The sequence below is a fragment of the Tachysurus fulvidraco genome, chromosome 2 (assembly GCF_022655615.1).
Source record: "Tachysurus fulvidraco isolate hzauxx_2018 chromosome 2, HZAU_PFXX_2.0, whole genome shotgun sequence".
NCBI lineage: Eukaryota > Metazoa > Chordata > Actinopteri > Siluriformes > Bagridae > Tachysurus > Tachysurus fulvidraco.
Window position 1 is genome coordinate 36,325,040 of NC_062519.1, and position 19,832 is coordinate 36,344,871.

Consider the following 19,832-nt stretch of genomic DNA (forward strand, 5'->3'; position numbering starts at 1 on the left):
CCTCTTGCACAGTTTTCAGTGTTGACAGTTGGAGCCATCTCCTATGTAGGATGGAATGAAAAGACTCTTGTTTGAGTAGTCAATGTGCCCATTGACGGACTAACACATGAGGAATGTGGACAAGGAAATGTAGTTTACTTTCTGATCTGAATTGTCAGCCTAAACCTTTATCAATAAAGTGCTGGTGCTGCATAAATATAACTTCAGCAATAAAACATGATTCCAGGACCATGATGTCACAAGAGGAGGAAGGATGAGCACTAAAGCACAGAAACGTATGGTATATATTTAAGATTTTTGTTTAACTTGCTTCATTTATAAGGATTTCTCACTATTTTGAAGTATCATGTGTATAATATTATGTTGTACTCTTGCAACGAACAGTTAGGATTAAAACGTTACCCATTGATGACAAACCAGCTCAGTGTGCATTAGATTCATACTTTCATTAAAAGTAAACCGAATTCAGTTAATGAAAAGGATGCTTAAGATGTAAATGAAATATGAAATCTCTACCACATAGAATACAGATAGATAAAAATAAAAAAGCAAAACAAGAATAATCATTTTGATTTTTAATTACAGTAGATGTTTTTACGTAACACTTTCAGGACAACTATCAGACCAAATATGTTAATGTTAGCTCTTGCTCTTGTTAGCGCTTGCTCTTGTTAGCTCTTGCTTCCTCTTCGGTATAACCTGATTTGCACAATCATGCTAGAATGTCTAGTAGTTCTAACCATAATGTGATTCATTTCTTCATGCAGGTTGATGAATGTGCAACATTAATTGTGTGAATCTACAACCCACAGCAGCAGACTGTATTAATTATCAGATAAAGATTTAGTTAACCAGCATCTAAAAAGGTCTTTTTCAAGTGCATGAATTCATATTGACACTAATCACAGCCTGAATATTCATGAAGATTGCACATTAAACTAGCCCACAAACAGTAGGACAAAAAAGGCTCTGTTACTCCCTAATAAACAAGATATAAGATTCAATTGATCTGGAGTTATAATCAATTACATAATTTATAAGAAGGTGACTGCTTGTTTGAAAATACATAAAGAGACAGAACTCAGGGAAAGAAATATGGATGATTTGAAGACGGTGGAATTCCTTCAGCTTTTGCCCATCATCTTGAGTATAAGCTAAAAAAAATAATAATAATTAATTAATTAATTAATACATAAACACACTAATACATACAACAGCACAATTCATTCAGGAATTTCAGTAATATGATCAGTGAAGCGGTTACCTGTGTAAGGTAGTAATTTTCATCCACAAGCTGCTCAATGATGTTGAAATGATCTGTGTCACGTATGTCTTCAAAAGTAACCTTAAGTTCGGCTGCTTGCAAAGACTATAAGAAGGTACAGATGCGTGGGTTTTACTTTTCTTTTCATTTATTTATTTGAATCAGAAATGAATATTACAAATAGTATTTTTTTTTAACTATGAAGATGGATTTTGCCTGATACTATTTTGAAATATTTTTAAGTAATAAACAATACATTTACATTTGAATGACACTGCAGTGTAGGAACTAAGCAGTAAAAATGGACAATTTTCTCTCTTCTGTCTCTGTTAGCTCCTTAACAACACCGAGTGACTCGCTAACACAAACCTATGCCACGAATATTAATTCGCAAGTCCTAAATTGTAAATCCGCTATAAAACAGGTCAAAATCTATGCAGCATCAGAGGAGATGTGTCCACCACTACGGCCTATGGCAAAAAAATTATTGATACGCCCCATTCACAAATAACTGTTTGATACTGCACTATGAACACTATTGTATTGCATTTTCTGTCTTGCACTGTATTCTGGCTTCGATGTTTGCACACATTCAATTTATGTACTGTGCAGTGTGCTTAGTTCTGTGTTGTGTGTGCCTGCGTTTTATGTCGCACCAGGGTTCTTCATTTCACCCTGTACTGCACCAGATTTACAGTATATGGTTGAAATGACAATAAAAGCTTATTGACTTGACTTCCCAAATTTGTGGCCATTGTTTATCAAATGTTTCTAATACCATTACACTGTTAAATTCTCAATTCTTATTTATATGAACAGCTGATCTTGTGAGTAATGCTGAAACATTACATTAATGCACTTGTTCTATTTATTATTTAATATTTTATTCTTTCTATAATTCAAGGACAGATAACAAATGTTTTTCTTTTTGACAAAGTCTGATTAAGAACAACTATAACTATTATTTCGATTAAGCTTTTTGTATGAACTTCCTTTCATGCTGTAGAATAAGAATCACTTTTTTTTGTTTTCCTATAACAGCATGGTCCATCTTAAACTGTCTTACCTTGAAGTAATCTTCTGACTGCTTCCGGAACTCAGGGGAGTCGTTTTGTGCCACAGCAACAACAATGTCGCAGTCCGATGAGGACTTTTTGAGCTGAGACACTAACCGAATGGGGCTGTTCCTAAAAGCCACCTCCCTAAAACGAGATAAATAAATGTGAAGAGACGTGAATCTCGAGATAACGGTGTATTACTCTAATTCATCAGTCAGAATTTTATTTATCAAGACATGTTTGAATAATGAATACTGATAATGACAATGTAGCATGTGCAAAGCTATGACAAAGCATATGAATTTTCATACTCAGTCATCTTCAGTGGCTTGTTCACATATGTGGACATAATGGGCAGCAGGTCGTAAATGCCACTAACAAGAAACGCTCCTGAAATAGACACAGAGAATCCATGAAATTACATACAGCTTGATATAAAAATAAATATTAAAAATAAAAAAGGGAAGCTTTCTTATTTACTAAAATTGCACATTACTTACTTACTTATATTTACTTATTTACTAAAATTGCACATTATTCATAAGTCATATTGTTCTGTCACTGATCCATATTCATATAAATACTGTATATTCTATACATTCATTCCCCTTGCTCCTGTAGACATATTACTGTTTAAAAAAAAAATCCTTGTACTGTGTATGTGCTGAATAAATATTAACAGTTGATAGAACAGGTTGCTTATTCTTGAGTATGTAGTTCCACTAGTTATTAACAGGTGTTTTTATTCATCATCAGTAATGAAATATTCTGGCCAGTTTGGACAGGGAATGTACAGTATGTATTCCTGCATGGCAGGTGCACAGGATGAACGGGATGCCAGTGCACTCAATTGCGCAGGTGTATAAAATGAATTTGTAATGCAAGTCGCTCTGGATAAGGGCATCTGCAAAATGCCATCAAGCTAAATGCAATGTTATTGTCAACCCACGCTACCTTTTCTACCATTGTGCTGCCCCTATTTTCTCATTTTGAAACGGTTTACTCATTTACCAATTCTACATATTCATTTATTTACTCATTTATTGAAAATAACGAGTGTGGTATGTCTTGAATGCTTGGGTAAATTTCTGATACACCGTTGTGTAATCAATCATTGTGTTTTGAAAGTAAGTCACAATGCATAGAGTTGCTTGAATTGTTTGCTTGCACTGCTAAATATTTTGGACTTTGGCCATGTGCATTTGTTTATGTTCGGTGTTCACGTGTCTGCCCCACCCTTGTCTCTTCCTCCCCACCTCTGCATACCTGTTCCTCATGTGTTAATTGTCTTGTGTATTTAGCCGTGCCTATAGCGACGTGGAATCCTCGTCCTTGTTTTCGTCTCTAGTCAAGTCTTGTGTCCCTGTTTTGTGTGTTTTATTTATTAAATCAGTTTATTTTTATGCTATCCTGCATTTGGGTCTCTTTTATCCCTGCATCGCTGACAGTTGGTCCTTTCATGGATTATTTGTAAATTTGAGTCAAACTTAATTTAGGTACATTTTTTAGGAGACCTGGTTATAATCCATCACAACCATCATCATTTCTCAAGTCTCCAAACACACCTTTGATTTGAGGAGATACACTGTACTCTGACCAATCAGTAGAGAGAACCATGGCCGCTAGGTGTGCACCTGCAGAATGACCACACAGGTAAAGCCCACTGTTGAGAGACCGAGAGCAATGCATTAAATGAGAAGCCAGCAAGTATACACAGTAATAGCAGAGCAATATTACAAGCCATGACCAGAAAGGCAGGAGCACTAACCTGATGTGTGAATACTGCTGAATGACAGCCACCAAACTCCTGCGTACCTGAGATACCATCAGATCCATATTACCTGTGAGGATAACGGATGAGAGAATTACAAAACCTAACAAGATAGCAAGATAACAATTGGGCTCTCATGGAAAATTTATTCTGCTTGCACATGCTACTGGAGTTTCCCACTGGAAGTTGCATAGGAATGACCCTTAAAGTCATAATTACAACTGGGAAATAATTTTGAAACCAGTGTAAGACAATGAAGAACAGGACAGTTTCCGTACTGAATTAAAGGTTTTGTTCGTTTTTCTAAATTCAGCAAATTGCTAGCACTTGCTGTTTTGTTCATATTCATTTCCGTATTTCGGCAACCATTCTAAGTATGTGTGTTGTACATTTTTACACCAGGAAAATATCTTGCTAATTAACTGAATAATACATGTTATGGTGTCAAAATAACACTAAAAGAAAAAAGGAAATGAAGCCAGGTTCTTTCATACATACTTTTATCAACAAAGTGTGTGAACACAACATTTATGATCCTATTGCCACTTTCCAAAAAGTGGAAATCACATCATTCAGCTTTAAGCTTCACAAGCCACTGGTACCTTTCGGGGCAATGCTGTAATCGACAGCGACCACCACTACACCCTTCTGGGTCAACGGTACAGCCATGAAACCGGACTCCTCCTTGCTGTAAGATGAAACAATGTTCTCTTATATAAGAGACATTTCAGAATTATAAGCAATATTTGCTTAAGGTCTGATGTTTTATCTTCCTTGAATGACAATGTATTCTTATTCTTTTACTGTATTATATCAAATCCAAGAGAAAATAAATGAACACACTGTACATTAAAAGTCCATATTCAATTACAGGAACTTTCTAAATCAACAGATGCCTTTTACAAACTTTTAAACAATCAGAATCTTATATCTCATCATATAATAATTTAAACATTTAGATTTGACATTAATAAAAAAAACAGAAAAAAAAACAATACAGATGTAATCTTCAAACCACTATATGCAGCTAGATATTTAAACCTTTTGAATGAGGAGCTTTGCCCTTATCACTATATCTACTACTAGCCAATAGCTAACTTCAACATATTATGTTTAATTTATAAAGGAAGCCAAAAATTATGATCCTGACAAAAAAAGTCTTTGTCTATTCCATGGAGGTCAGACTGATATTGCCATGAACAATTTTCCATATGTTACTATCTCGGTTCATCTTTTGAGAAAAAAAAAGGATAAAATATTAATGTGATTATTTGAACCTCATACCTCAGGAACTGCCAATAACCACCATGGAGGTAGATAACTAGAGGAACATCTGAAATATGAAAAAGCTATGAAGCTGGTGATCCAATTAAGAAAGTTACACAGTATACATGTACAATGGAATTCAGCTTTGATATATAACATTTAGCACTTAAGACATAAAGATAAGGATGAACATATTGCAATTCTGCTGTTAAATTTCCCGTTCAGGCATCATCATTGAGCCTTGAGCAATCCGATGCTTTAGGGATCAGACAACCAAAGGTACCACTATGTCTCTATTTACCTTGACTTACCTGGGGAAGAACTAAGAGGCATGTACACATCCAGCTTCTCTTCGTCTCCCTCTCCATAAGGAATATCCAGAATGTTCTGTGCAACAGCTCGAGCCTTCTCTGTACCTAATCACACACCCACATACACAGTAACACTCTCAGCGGTCCTACAGGTTTTTGTAACTACAAACTTGTGCAATAACATTAAAATTTATAGCAAATGTATATATCACTAAAGCCATTACTAAATCTTGTTATGACCTGGGAAAACCGGTCACATGCTGACATTTTAAATTTAATCGAAGCTTCGTTGTCGTCTCTTGACTCCATTGTTCACACAGAGATCAGATCACCGGTGTGCATTTAAAAACTGTGATGTATGCACAGTGTTTTATCTCTTTATTGTATTTGATTGCAATGGAGCTGCTGAGGTAACATGGTGATTATTTTTTTATAAGGTGTTACCATGAATTAATATATTGAGCCCACAAGGTAAGCTTCTTGTTTCCCCAAGTTCAGTTTCTCCTAGACACAAATTAATATATTATGGCCACGAGTTAAGTTTCTTAAGATCTCTTTCATGGCCATGCAGTTGCCCCCTACTTAACTTGTAGCATCTCCTGTATTTTAAATGAGACAGAGACATCAATTGAATTAGATTACGAAACCTGGATGATTTATAGCATTACATATTTTTAACATGGATAAATCATCATCAACAAATAATGTAAGGTTACAATTTATAGCCACAACAGACTTTGTTGTGGATCTAACATGTTCACTTGTGGGTCTAAATAAACTAAAATAAACTCAGATTCACATAAATTGCAAAGAAATTTCCTGTTGCTGAAATGGTGGTTCTGTCATTTTCATATGTAGAAAATCAAGAAACATTTGTGAATAAATAAATCAAATATATTAATGATTTTGCAAGGAAATGTGGACAATGACGTTACTGGTTGGAAAACCCCAATTTTGGTCCAAGACCAGATTGATCAGGATTTTTGGCTGGTTGCCATATCAGAGGAGTTTTCCCATTTTTTGCTTAGATTACAACAAAATTAACATGAATGTTAATAGCGAATGAGTAATATTCGTTGAACAGGCATCTGTCTGAAGGCACAAAGCCTAAAATCAGTGTAAGGAGACTGGTCTTCATCCTATACAAAATGATCCACCAACCTGATTTCAGCGCAGCCTCGTGGGCTTTAATCACGTCATCTGCCGACATCCTGTGGGACCACTGACTGGGTGAATACTGTTTCTCCAACTCCTGTCAAACAGCACCGCAGCTTGCTGTCAGCCATTGAAACCTTAGGGGTTGTTTTGTTCCTGCGGCCATTGCTGTAAACCACGCCTCCTGCGCTAGGATTAGCCAATGGCAGGGTTGAACTTCAGAGACCACGCCCACGTCATATTCATTCTGATGTACCAAATTGAACATGCTTATAGCACGTGTTACAAAACGATGTCCGATACAAGCGTGCAGAACAGCGGACGTGTTTGAGACGTTTTTTCTATAAATAAGATAAAGAACTGAGTCATGGTGCTGACTGAAATTGACCAATCGTATCAGTCCTAACTCCACGACACACGTCTTATCCCCGCCCCAAATTCTCTAAATAAACTTGATGCCCTTATACAGACACCACTGCACCCACAAACTCTGATCAGGACATGATCAAGTGCATGCTGGTGGTATTATGTAACATTGATAATCTGTGCAATGTATTCAAGATGACATTTAATAATATGAACACTGCTTCTAGAACACCAGGAAAGAAAACAAAAGCTTGAGTCAAGAGTCTTGAGTCAGAGTCTATATATTCAGGGCTGCTATTATTGTAGTGTTATTACTGATATAAGATGTACAAGTTTGATTTGTAAAAAAATAATAAAAAGAAATAAAAGTAGTATAATGTTTTAATAGTATTTAATACTGTACCACAGTTTCTGCCCGTTGCACTAGTTTTATTGCTGGAGTTATTATAATTCTTGTCAAGAATTACTGCTACAGTTCTGTCCTTTGTGTAAAAAAATATATATAAAGAAAGAAAGTAAAGCTTTAAAATAGTGGCTGTTGCTTTTTATATTAAGGCAATAGAGAGAGCTGTACATTCATCCATTCATCCATAAATCTTCTACCGCTTATCCGGGGCCGGGTCGCGGGGGCAGCAGACTAAGCAGGGATGCCCAGACTTCCCTCTCCCCAGACACTTCCTCCAGCTCTTCCGGGGGAATACAGAGGCGTTCCCAGGCCAGCCGAGAGACATAGTCCCTCCAGCATGTCCTAGGTCTTCCCCGGGGCCTCCTCCCGGTTGGACATGCCCGGAACACCTCCCCAGGGAGGCGTCCAGGAGGCATCTGAAACAGATGCCAGAGCCACCTCAGTTGACTCCTCTCTATGTGGAGGAACAGCAGCTCTACTCTGAGCTCCTCCCGAGTGACCGAGCTCCTCACCCTATCTCTAAGGTATGCAAGGCCTGTATCCCTGTATTTTATAAGAATTTAACATGGGCTTCTTGTCCTGGTCAATGAAACAATGAAAAACTGTAAACTCATAATAACACTTTCAATTAGAAGGATTTAGGATCCTAGGAATTAATTTAGGACCAAGGATAGATATAATGAAGATTTTGGACCTCCACTGAGACAAGGCAGATTCTGTGAGCATCCTGAGGCATCTAGACATTTCCCAACTCCAGTTGGACTCTGCTATACTAAAGAGGAGATGCCAACTACATGTGGTCTTAGAGGACAACAAGCTGCTCTTCAATACAACATTTGTCAGACTGTATATTTATAATCACACCCTATGATGACATACAGAATGACAGAATGACATACAGAATGACAAACATATTATTTTATCATATGCTTAAAATAAAAAATAATCAAACATTGGATCAAAATGAATTAGTAGAATTTAAATTGTATAATGGATTATAGACATTTATTGAAGTTCTAAGAGTCCATGCACTATTAAGTTTTCTCGTTATCTCGTATTGAAGTTGTTTTAAACAAGTGCAAACACCATTATAAAAACAAACAAAGCATCAAAACAATGCAATGAATACTTACATTGTTATTCATTTGTTTCCAGTGAGACATTGTTGAAGGGTTTACATGCAGCCTATTTTACAGCCTTAACTATCAGTAGACCTTCAAACCTCTCTAACAAGAAAAAAGGCAAAGTCCAGGGCAGAAAAGGCGTGGCTTCACACAGAGTGAACAAACATTCCTTGAACTTCAACTCCCTAAATCAAAAACAAAAATTAAGCCAAACAGAATCATTGGTATAAATTGCCACAACCTTTGAGAAGGCCCAGATTATTCTACAACAAATAATTCATCATTGTAAACTTCGGTACTAAAGTTTATAGTTTAAAACTGAACATTATTTGAAGCATAAATCTGTAAATAATAATATATTCAACATTTGACAACAGTGAAGGAGAAAAACAGATAAACGAGTGGAAAATCATACCACAATTATTTGCACAATTATCATAGGTACATATTTACATTCATGGTGTGCAGATGTGTGTTCATGCCAAAAAGGGGTTTAAAATAGCTGTATACAAGCCTAAGCTCTGCTTCTCAAGTCAAGTCAAGAAGCTTTTATTGTCATGTCAACCATATATAGCTGTTGCAGTACACAGTGAAATGAGACAATGTTTCTCCAGGACCATGGTGTTACATACAGTAAAAGAAGACAGAGCTAAGGACTTAGTAAGTAGTGCGCACCCCCCCCCCCCCAAAAAAAGGGGGGGGGCAAACAAACAAAAAACATGAGTTGGGTGATTTTCTAGACTAAATTGCATTGAGGTGTGAAATGCATGGTGTCCTGCAATGTACTGGTAACCCATCCAGGGTGTATTCCCCATGTACCTGCCAGGCTTTGTATCAACCCACTCCTATACTATGTCTGTTATGGTGTTATAACATTTTATGACAGCGAAACAAGTTTTTCTGACCCTTTCATAGTTAATAATAAAAAAAATACAACTTTCCAACTTTACAGAAGTCCTCTTTCTACAGAAGCGTGGTGCAGTGCAAGGAGTAATAAGAGCTTTAAGGTCAGAGGGTGCTGGTCCATATTGGCTTTGTACGCAATAAGGAATAGTGATTTGTGGGATGTGGTAGCCTAGTGGTTAAGATGTTGGGCTACCAATCAGAAGGTTGTGAGTTCCATTCCTACGTCCACCAAGCTGCCACTGCTGGGCCCCTGAGCAAGGCCCTTAACCCTCAATTGCTCAGTTGTATAAAAATGAGATAAAAATGTAAGTCGCTCTGGATAAGGGCGTCTGCTAAATGCTGTAAAATGTAAAAATCTAAAGCATGCAGCTAGACATGAAGCCAGTGGAGGGAGTGTGGCAGTGGAGTGGTGTGTGAGTTCAACCTTAAATGCATCCTAAATGTGTTCAGTGGGGTTCAAGCCAAGCTTTGTCCTGATCACTGATCAAGTTCTTAAAAACCGACTTTGGAACATAAATATTACTATAATTTAAAACATCTGTATTTTTTCTTTACAAAAAGAGTGCAGATATTTCATGCATAGTATAAGTATGCGGAACGGGATGCAGAATATTCAATTAAATTCACCGTTACATTGATTTATTTATTTGTCTGATATATTTTTCCACCATTTCATTTGCACCTCTCTAAAAATGCTGCAAAGGAAACCATTACAAAACCTAACGGTAACCCCCTTGAGCAACTTGTGGCCATTGTATGGATTCACACTTCATAAATCTACCACTATTCCACCAGGGTACCTTTGAGAAACTCATTTCAACATACTAAGATTTGTGACAAACTCTAATCTCGGACACTATATTAGGACGAATAGTCGAATTGGGACGCAGCACGTGTCTTAAAGGAGATTTTTTTTTTCACATACAGAGCTTTTAGGAGGCGGACTGTCACGTGGCCCTTCCTTCTTACACGTCACGTCATTTAACCTGAGAAACTGGCGGGTGATTTCGAATCAGTTTACAAGGGAACCGGGTTTCTGTGGGTCACAGCTGGGTTTATTTGATTGTGTTTAGCGCAAAATGGACTGTTTAAACGTACCGAAGATTCTGCCAAATTCTCCAAGAAAAATACGGGGTCAGATTCAGGTGAATATTTAATGTTATGGGTTTTTATGTATGAAGCTGAATCAACTAACTTAACCAGCTAGTTAAAATAAACGCTACTTAAACCACTAAACAAATAGCGCTGTGTACGTTTTTAGGGTCGTTTCCGTCTGGAATGCTCTTTTCCTGGCATTTAGGTGTTACATGTTACATTGTTGTGTTGTATTTAACATCATAGGATTTTCTTTACCTCAGCTAGCACAAGCTAACAAGTCATTTTGTTTGTTTCAGGTCATTTTCGGACCAATGTTCTCAGGAAAAAGGTGAAGGGCTTTTTTTCATTATCACTATTTTTTTTATCTGCTTTGCAATGTGTATTTGTGAAATTTGTATTTGTGAAAGCTGACTTTTAGCTAGCCGACTATCTGAGCGGCTGTTTGAGGAGGAAATGACAACAAAAGAAGCGCCAGGAAGAAGCGCGCAAACCCTCACACATCACCTCATACTTTAACTTTTACACAGGTTTCTCAGACTCCTCACTATAGATTTATCAACGTTATATATATATAATATTACATGGTTAAAAATATTTTATCTACTGTTTGTTTGTATTTCTGACCTTTCCGTCGACACGTAACTTTTTGTTTTTCTACCGTGTTTACAAACATATAAAATATGACATGTTTATAAATTATAAAAAGGTCGACACAGTTTTAAGACGTATTCATACTTTAATTTGTTAAAAAAAAATCTGGTGTAAACAAGATTTTTATACACACACACACACACACACTGAGTGTTTGTGTTTGTGAATATTATAGATAGATAGAGAGATGGAGTGTGTGTGTTTGTGAATATTATAGATACATACATACATACATACATACATACATACATACATAGTATGTTGCCAATAAAGCTGAATCTGAATGACTCAGGTCTGTAACTTGCTATTGGATTAAACACTGGACAATAAGGTTAATAATTATAACTATTAACTTTTTAAAAAAAAAAAAAAAAACCCCCAAAATGGAGCAGCTGTTCATCCAGGCCCATAATGAAAAGTCAGCCTTTAAAACTGACTCCTATACTTCACTGTAGCTGTTATATACAATCTGACTTCATTCTTTTTTTTTTTCTAACTTTCATAGTACTGAGCTAATGAGGAGAGTTCGGCGCTTTCAGATCGCCCAGTACAGCTGCCTAGTGATCAAGTATGCCAAAGACATTCGTTACTCTAACATGGGCATGGCCACACATGACAAGTAAGAGTTTTATGAATGCATCTCTATGTATTTCTAATAATGCATATGAGATTGTAATGATTTTTTTCAATATAATATCATAACGCATAATACTAGGCTGTAAGTAAAGTTTAATGGTCTGTTCTGACAGAAATACAATGGAAGCCGTGCCAGCTACCTGTCTGCAAGATGTCTGGAATTGTGCCCTACAGGCCTCCGTCATTGGCATTGATGAAGGCCAGTTTGTAAGTATTAACTCCTTGCATGAATAATGTGGGTGCAAATAAACTGATTCAAGAACAGTTACTGAGGTCAAGATTTGCCAATCAAATTTCATTAAGGCATTTATTATTCCTTTGCAAATTGCATTAAATGTTGTAATCCCCACAAAATGGCTTAAGGATTTGACTCGATTGCCTATGATTATGTATTTCACACAGAAAGTCAGGGAATGGGTGTGACTGATTTCTATAAAAGCCAGTGTCATTTAAAATATCTCACCTTGCAACAAACCTATGATCAACAGTGGATAAAAACAGGCAATGATCCTAATGATGATAATGGCTTTGTACAGTCGCTCTCTGATGGGAATTTAACATCATGATGATGAACTAAAAAATTATAAATGAATAAATAAAAAAGTAGCCTTAGTCTTGAAAGTATAAACAAGTATATCTGCAAACTCCTCAGGTCTATTGTACACCAGATTTATTCTCTTCATTTTGATCTAGTTTCCAGACACTGTTGAATTCTGTGAGGCCATGGCAAACATGGGGAAGACTGTCATTGTCGCAGCACTTGATGGCACCTTTCAGAGGAAGGTGAGGTTTTATGGTCTTTCTTCTTCCAGTAGGATCAGTGTGGTTGATCTGGTACAAAGAGGATGAACCTAAAACTAAGTGTGCCACGACTGTCACTTATATTCACTCATCTTATCTGTTGACTTTACTGCTATGCTTATAAATGAAGGCATGTAATTGGGGCCATACACAGTTATTTGACGTTGAACTTCTAAGAGTATTAAATTTTTTCTTTTAGACTGTGAAGTGCTAAAGGAAGACGAGTAATTATATTAATATTTAAATTTTTTTTTCCTCCCTGGTTTTCCTTCATAGCCCTTTGGCAACATACTAAACCTGATCCCTTTAGCTGAGAGTGTGGTGAAGCTAAATGCAGTCTGTATGCAGTGCTTTAAAGAGGCATCTTACACCAAGAGACTTGGAGCAGAGCAAGAGGTGAGACACTGACTGGATTACATGATTTGTTATTGATAATTTGTATAATCTTGGAACAAATCATGGCACCATCTTTTACAACAAAACCAAATGATTACTTTCATCCTAACTGGACTAGACTTAATTCATATTGATTTTGGATGTTTTCAGGTGGAGGTAATTGGAGGAGCTGATAAATACCAAGCAGTGTGCAGGGCATGTTATGGAGGCCTGATGGAGAATAAAGAGAACTACGACCCCCAGAGGGATGAGACACCTCCTCACATTCTGAAGGGGAAGCAGGTGGACTACAGTGCTTCACGCAAGCTTTATGCTTCTCTTCATCTATGAACACATTATGTGCACTAGTCTATTAACTAATTTAAGTAATGAAATGGTTGCTATAACAGCCATAATACTCATGAGCAACGAGTGCTCAGTTTACAAGATACAGGATTGAGTGATCGATCTATAGTGCTCAGAGTGCTATAGAAGGACTGTGTTTTAAAAATGTCTGTGTTTTTTAATAAAATGTCACTGAATGTGACACTAAATTTTTTTTCCAGTTGTGATTGCTGATAAGCCATAATGACCAATTAATCCAGGACAAGCTTTATATACTTCTAATGATCTAAAGAAGGCACAGCAGATCGTAATCGCAATAAAACTTTATTTTTTTGTTCCCTGGTACAAATTTTGCTTAAACTGCAGGTTTGTGCTTCAAATCCAAACAAAAGGACATCCCATATAAGAAAACATTTTGAATAACTTAAACCAGTGTTTAAAAATTAAAAAGGTTACAGATAATCTGATTAACAAAATATGGCCAGTGATTTTAATAATTAACCCACATCCCAGAAAGAAATTCATCAAATCAAGTAGTGCAAATCATAAGACTCATGCTAAAGTGAAGTGAATTTAGGGTTATATAATTAAGTTTCTTAATGTGTACACTACAATCCCAGAAGAACAAAATCTAACAGATTGAAAAGCATGTTTAAAAAAAAAAAACTCAGGTCAGCAGTCAGAAGAATGGTGCTGTATGTTTGCTGTAACAAATGCTAAGAAAAATAAGATTGAAACCTGTAACTTTGGCACAATAAATTTGGCTTTTATTTATGCACCAGTTTAAATCCTTTAATGTGAGTTGTTATATATGGAGAAAGTTTTCCAGGTTGGACAATATGTTGAGGATCAGGTTGTTAAATCATGTGGATAAGTAAAATCAAATGATCTGTAAATGCAGTGTGCACTCAAGGCACTTACAGTTGAAAATGGTGCATTTCATGTCTAAAAATTATCAGTAGTCTTCCACAAGTCATAGGACAAAAACTAATCCTATAATATGGCTGTATTTTGGCAGCAAGCAGTGCATCAAGATGTGAATTCTTAAGGAATTATGATACCTGACCTGGTCAGCTGACTAAGCATTGTTTCACTGGAAAGCACATAAGTGCAAGTTGGCTATTTAACTCTATGAGCCATATTGTTCAGGGTCATTGTGCAAATTACAGTGTGAAAATGTGGCACTCCTGCAATAAAGGTCAACATGTATACATGACAGAACAGTCTAAGCTTAAGCACAGTAACAGACTGTCTTTAGCAGTTTCACAATGACTTGCATTATATTAAGGCACCATTTGTCAAATCAATGATAATCAGCTCTGGGCAACACAAACATACAAACAATTTCAAAACACAGAAAGGCTGTACATCACTGAAAGCAAGCACAAAGAATAACTTCATGGTGACTGGGAGAACCAGTCAATTTCAAGGAATGACTGAGCCTATCAATACACAAGAGCTCTCATTGGCTACTCTTACAGGCTCCTTCCATGCTGCATGTCATATGATCAGGCCATTTAATCATCCCTTTTTGCTTTTTCTCAAGAAGGGCCCTTGTTTCAATCAGTAGGTTGGTGGCTGGTAGGTACTGTTGCCAGCCGGCTCGGGATTACCCACGAAGGGGGGCTGCTGGTAGAGGTCTGAAGGGTAAGTAGTATCCCCGTATGGTGAGGGATCGTGAGGGATTGTTGATGACTGGTAAGGGGAGTTGTGCTCTGGAGCACTTTCAGCAAAGCCGTGCTTCATCTCTCCAACGCCTTGGCGAAATCTCATCAGGGCCAAATAGGTCACCACACCCTGTCAGAGAAATAACCAATTTATTGATAAAGGTCATTCTGTGTTGTATTTTCCTTTTAAACAAGCATAAGACTGTCAGGATTTTGAAGATGACAATCAATCTCAGTCTCCAAAAGATCAGCAGACTATTTTTTTTACTTTAATCACAGGCAAGTTCTAAAATGAGTCTTACAAAATGCTGACACCAGACACTTAACTTTGTAAAGAGTTAAACTTCTCCAAACAAACTTCAACACATTTAGAAATTAGAACAGTTTCTCCCATTATTTTATTTGTATTTGATAATGGTGAGTATGAAAGTAATTAGTATAAACCTGTGTTTATACTAATTTACAGACAGCACTTCTCTCTAGCCAAGTGGATTTTATGGTATAATTTGGCTTATACAATTTTACTTTAAAAATGACACCAAGTCATCACAGGAGTCAAATGAGATCTGGTACTTTTCCATTGCTAAACATGACCAAGAACGGCCTATTTGAACACTTGTGCCACGCTGTTAAGAAATTTCTGTAAGGCTGTGCATATACACTGGATGTGAAAATGATCAATCTGGATCAGACTTTTATTCAGGTTCACCACAAGAAAGAAACTACACAATCAACTGTGCTCCCATAATTCTACATCATGAAGGCTACCTGCATTTTCAGTGCCTGCATAAGTGATCTAGTTAAAAAAAATGCTCATGTTCACAAAATGTGTTGTCTGGTGTATGTTGCTGCAGACGTATTGAAGGAAAGACTTACCCATGTAATGAAGGAGAAGAAGGAAAAGACAATGATGGCTTGAGCTGCATCAACAGGGATGGCTTTTTTGTCAATGGTGTTTGTCCACTGATTTGCCAAGAGGCAAAAACACACAAACCACAGAAATGTCCAGAGCCCTGATTCAAGCACAAGGAGAGAGAAAGAAATAATAAACTCTATTAACATTATAAATCGACACACGCATATTTCTATGGGCAGAACTGGACAAAGCATTATATCCAGTCTTTCACCACAATTACTAGTAATGGCATTATTTATTGGTGTGTGACCCAAGAAAGTGAAACCCTCAACATTTTGAGTCTTAAAGTTCCTTGTTAGAAGATTCCTGCTCCTAAATCCGGGTCATGGCACCATTTTTAGAACCATCCTTACGTCAAAAGTGTAATATTTATATTGTGAGCCTTTTTTAACACAACAAAAGTCTCCAGCTTTTCGGTCTGATTTCCCCAAACTATTAATAAAAAAAAAATCTAACATCTTATTCAGGTGGGAGTTATGGATGAGTGGTGTTGACTGTTTTTCAAGATTTTGTTCATTATGATTTTGTAACATGAACCGTTATGCTCTTTTTTTTATTTTTGTACCTGAGAACGCCATGTCAGCCATCACAAGACGCTTCCTCTCTTGTGCGCTGCTCATCAGGGGTAGATACGCATCAGCAAAGATGAAGGCAGATGTTGCGAGAAAGGCGATGACCCCAATACCCGCTCCATAATTGCAGGCCCCATCGTTTTGGTTGAATATGCAGACCACCTGTGATGATTCTTTATCATTTACATATCCCTCTGCTACAATGGTGGCGAAAACCACAATGGCAAACACCTAGAATTTACCAGGATTAGAAAAAAGGGAAGTGAAATTTCAAAGACAAACCAAAAAGAATTTCCAATTTAAAGGGAACCAAATGCTTTCCTTTAGATTTATCAACTTTAAGTATAAAGGTTTAATGCAAAAATGATAAAAATGTAACATTTAAAATAGATCAAACCAAACAATTTCAAATTTGGATTTAAAAATAGTAAGTTTGGACTGAAAGAGAGAAACAGAGCATTCCTAATGTTGTACTGTATGTAGCACTATTTCTCTTGTTTTGCTAACTCTGCAAACAATCATCTCAACTAAGCAAAATACTCATGATATATTCAGAAGATAAGAGATTTAAAAAAAAACAATAAAGCAGCCAGCAACAATCAACAAGTATGATGAAAGTAAACTAGTTTGTCACTGTCTATAAGCTTAGCGTATGTGTGAAGGCTTGGGAAACCCTTATCCCTTTGGTCAAACGTTGACATTTTCTACCATATACAGTTCTGACAACTACAGGCTACTACTAAAGTCTGCATACACTGAAATGTAACAAAGGGAGAAAATCTCATAGAAAAACAACATTTCTGCAAAATTTTAAGATTTACAGGTTTAGAATGGAAAGTTTTGGAGCTCTTGCTGTGATCTAGCTCAGCATCAGTTTCTGTCTTATTTCCTGAGTTAAAATCACTAACAGCATTATAATACAAGCCTGATTGTTGTCTCATCACACAACGAATCTCTGTCCGCACTTACATCTGTATTGAAACCATTTCAAGCTGTGTCAGCTGTTAATTTTATAGCATGTGTAAATGCTGTTTGTGTTTTGATGATGATAATCTGGTATCTAATTACAAACTGAATTAATTCGGCTTATATTCATTTTGACTTCTAAACTATCCAAAACTTTAATTTCTATGCTTCATTTTTACATTTTTGGCTATTTTCCTGCACAAAGCTGGAGTGACATTCAACAGGTTTTCCCAGATGCCACACATATATCCTACAAATACTATTGCGTGTTGTTTTGCGTTCATGATTTTTGTTTTAAAGATACACTTAGAACAACAAATCATTTACAATTTTCTTGTGAAAAGTAAATTAAGAATGAAACAGAAGCTTAAAAAATGTGATGAAAAATTAATGTGTACATTAGGGAGATGGCATTCGAACAAAGAGAACAATAATAAGGCAGCAAATGGTCTTTCTGGGTACTTCCTGTACCGGTATACAAGCTTCCTGTGTAAATTTTCACCACAAAACCGACGTCAGAATTTTTTTTTTCCCAGTAACTAGATTCACAGTACAGACTAAGGAAAGTGTGCTAGAGAGTGTTGGGGACTTTTGGCAGTCATGATCACAACAACTCTCATGTTACCCCTCCAGCTGTCCATGTTTTCACTGTGTGGACAGGTCAGGCACACTGTGTCCTCTCTCAGAAGATTTATATGATGTTATTACTTTATACAAATACAAGCAACTCACATTCTACCTGTCAGCCGATTTTGTTATAAGCTGATTATATTATGTGTACATGTGAAAACGTGCATTGGTAGCGTGTAAGGTCTATGAAGAATTGTGACAGTGACACAGTTCACATGACTCGAATAAGCAAATTAGTTTTCCTGTCTTTCCTTCGTCAAAGTCAAAGAAGGAAAGGCTGAGCAGCTTTTTGTGGTCTCTTGAAGATGTCAGACATGTCATTTGACCTGAAACCAAATGGTACAGTTCTCTGTCTCTGTTCCTCTCTGAAGGGGAAAAAAGTTGTACAAATAGTTGAACGTTAGTGTCACATAGCAAACACTGACGACGACGACGCCTCTTTTTAATCACCCCCTATGTATCTTACACACAAACCATACGGTTTAGATCAAGTACACTTCGTCTGTCGTCAAGAAGTTTAACTTCTAATATCTCAGAGAAGCTACGAAAACATACGCTAGTTATTCTAGTTGCGCAGGTCGCATCGATATGCTAAGCTAATGAATCGACTCTCAGAACAGAAACTAACTTCTAAACAAATAGGTTACAGGAAGTGATCACCAACTTTAAAGAAACCAGCTAAAATCCCAGCAAAATAACTCGTCCAAACTACTCCATTATGTCAAAGTCATTGATTGTTGTCACTTACCCAGTTGAGAATCCGTAAGATAGTTAGTGGTTGTTTGATAAATTTGACAAAATCGAAAGATCCGCCAGCTAAAGAGGCTCCGTATGCTGTTGTCTCGCGCGACTCCATGTTTAATTTACACGGTTGAAAAGACTCCTGATTCACTCAAACAATCGACGTTGCTGATTTTTCTGCGCTCTTCTCGCTGTTTCCTGTAAATGAAATTGCTAACAGAACCCCCCCTTTACGACACGTTACGACAATACGCAACCTCGTAACTTGTATCCGAGGTAGTGATGGGAATTCCGGATCTTTTCACTGAGTCAGATCATATAGTTCAGCTCACTAATAAGAGCCGACTCTTTTGGCTGCCAAACGGTTCCTTGCTATTTTGTTTAAAATTTGCATTAAATTGTGATTGATATTGTGGGTTTTCGAATAAATAATGATGCAGGCATGCAATTCACGTCTTACATCGTTAATGCGTTGTTTGGAGAAAGAAATTAAAGTTTTATTTGGTTTAATTTACAATACACATCTCAGCAACCATTTCCAGCATTTTAGCAGACACCCTTATATCATCTCACTTTTATACAACTGAGGGTTAAGAGCCTTGCTCAGGGGCCCAACAGCAGCAGCTTGGTGGCACTGGGATTGAACTCACAACCTTCTGAATGGTAGCTCAACACCTTAACCCCTAGGCTACCACATGCCCATTAAATCACTGATTGGAATCACACCAAAGAACAGGTGAGATGTATAAAGGAGGTTTGCGTTAAATTTATTTGATGAATTTAAAGTGCCAGTGTTGTAAAGTTTAA

General features: G+C 36.8%; 3 protein-coding genes across 5 annotated transcripts; 1 reads left to right on the top strand and 2 right to left on the bottom strand.

Moving 5' to 3' along the window:
• Positions 1 to 562: 562 nt before the first annotated feature.
• afmid (arylformamidase) lies at positions 563 to 8,843 on the bottom strand. 3 transcript variants are annotated; one of them, XM_027164056.2, is made up of 11 exons: positions 8,731 to 8,843; positions 6,832 to 6,922; positions 5,671 to 5,775; positions 5,378 to 5,426; positions 4,696 to 4,781; positions 4,091 to 4,163; positions 3,888 to 3,985; positions 2,634 to 2,712; positions 2,331 to 2,466; positions 1,265 to 1,369; positions 563 to 1,154 (listed from the first exon to the last, which is right to left on the bottom strand). In XM_027164056.2, exons 1-11 carry the CDS (start codon positions 8,758 to 8,760, stop codon positions 1,125 to 1,127), a joined length of 882 nt encoding a protein of 293 aa, XP_027019857.2. In that variant the 5' UTR covers positions 8,761 to 8,843; the 3' UTR covers positions 563 to 1,124. The 3 variants fall into 3 exon arrangements, with proteins under 3 accessions (XP_027019857.2, XP_027019867.2, XP_027019874.2); XM_027164066.2 differs by having other exon boundaries at positions 6,832 to 7,166; positions 8,731 to 8,829; XM_027164073.2 differs by lacking the exon at positions 8,731 to 8,843 and having other exon boundaries at positions 5,661 to 5,775; positions 6,832 to 8,575.
• A 1,743-nt stretch (positions 8,844 to 10,586) lies between these two features.
• tk1 (thymidine kinase 1, soluble) lies at positions 10,587 to 13,747 on the top strand. Its single transcript, XM_027163098.2, has 7 exons — positions 10,587 to 10,772; positions 11,022 to 11,053; positions 11,882 to 11,995; positions 12,126 to 12,219; positions 12,706 to 12,795; positions 13,090 to 13,209; positions 13,360 to 13,747. Exons 1-7 carry the CDS (start codon positions 10,707 to 10,709, stop codon positions 13,537 to 13,539), a joined length of 696 nt encoding a protein of 231 aa, XP_027018899.1. The 5' UTR covers positions 10,587 to 10,706; the 3' UTR covers positions 13,540 to 13,747.
• Positions 13,748 to 13,838: 91 nt separating this feature from the next.
• syngr2b (synaptogyrin 2b) lies at positions 13,839 to 19,336 on the bottom strand. The gene is made up of 4 exons (XM_027163088.2): positions 19,033 to 19,336; positions 16,682 to 16,919; positions 16,077 to 16,213; positions 13,839 to 15,330 (listed from the first exon to the last, which is right to left on the bottom strand). The coding sequence occupies exons 1-4, from the start codon at positions 19,138 to 19,140 to the stop codon at positions 15,097 to 15,099; spliced, it is 717 nt and encodes a 238-aa protein (XP_027018889.1). The 5' UTR covers positions 19,141 to 19,336; the 3' UTR covers positions 13,839 to 15,096.
• Between the last annotated feature and the right edge of the window lie 496 nt (positions 19,337 to 19,832).

Excerpts from the sequence above, each read along its gene's own strand:
- afmid (XM_027164056.2), bottom strand. The coding sequence starts at position 8,760 with ATGTCTCACTGGAAACAAATGAATAACAAT. Across the intron at positions 4,164-4,695 it reads TTACAGCATTGCCCCGAAAG|GTAATATGGATCTGATGGTA; the intron begins GTACCAGTGGCT and ends TTATCCTCACAG. Across the intron at positions 1,370-2,330 it reads AGTCAGAAGATTACTTCAAG|TCTTTGCAAGCAGCCGAACT; the intron begins GTAAGACAGTTT and ends ACCTTCTTATAG.
- tk1 (XM_027163098.2), top strand. The coding sequence starts at position 10,707 with ATGGACTGTTTAAACGTACCGAAGATTCTGCCAAATTCTCCAAGAAAA. Across the intron at positions 10,773-11,021 it reads AAATACGGGGTCAGATTCAG|GTCATTTTCGGACCAATGTT; the intron begins GTGAATATTTAA and ends TGTTTGTTTCAG. Across the intron at positions 12,796-13,089 it reads ATGGCACCTTTCAGAGGAAG|CCCTTTGGCAACATACTAAA; the intron begins GTGAGGTTTTAT and ends TTTCCTTCATAG.
- syngr2b (XM_027163088.2), bottom strand. The coding sequence starts at position 19,140 with ATGGAGTCGCGCGAGACAACAGCATACGGAGCCTCTTTAGCTGGCGGA. Across the intron at positions 16,920-19,032 it reads TCTTACGGATTCTCAACTGG|GTGTTTGCCATTGTGGTTTT; the intron begins GTAAGTGACAAC and ends GGTAAATTCTAG. Across the intron at positions 15,331-16,076 it reads TCTTCTCCTTCATTACATGG|GGTGTGGTGACCTATTTGGC; the intron begins GTAAGTCTTTCC and ends TTTCTCTGACAG.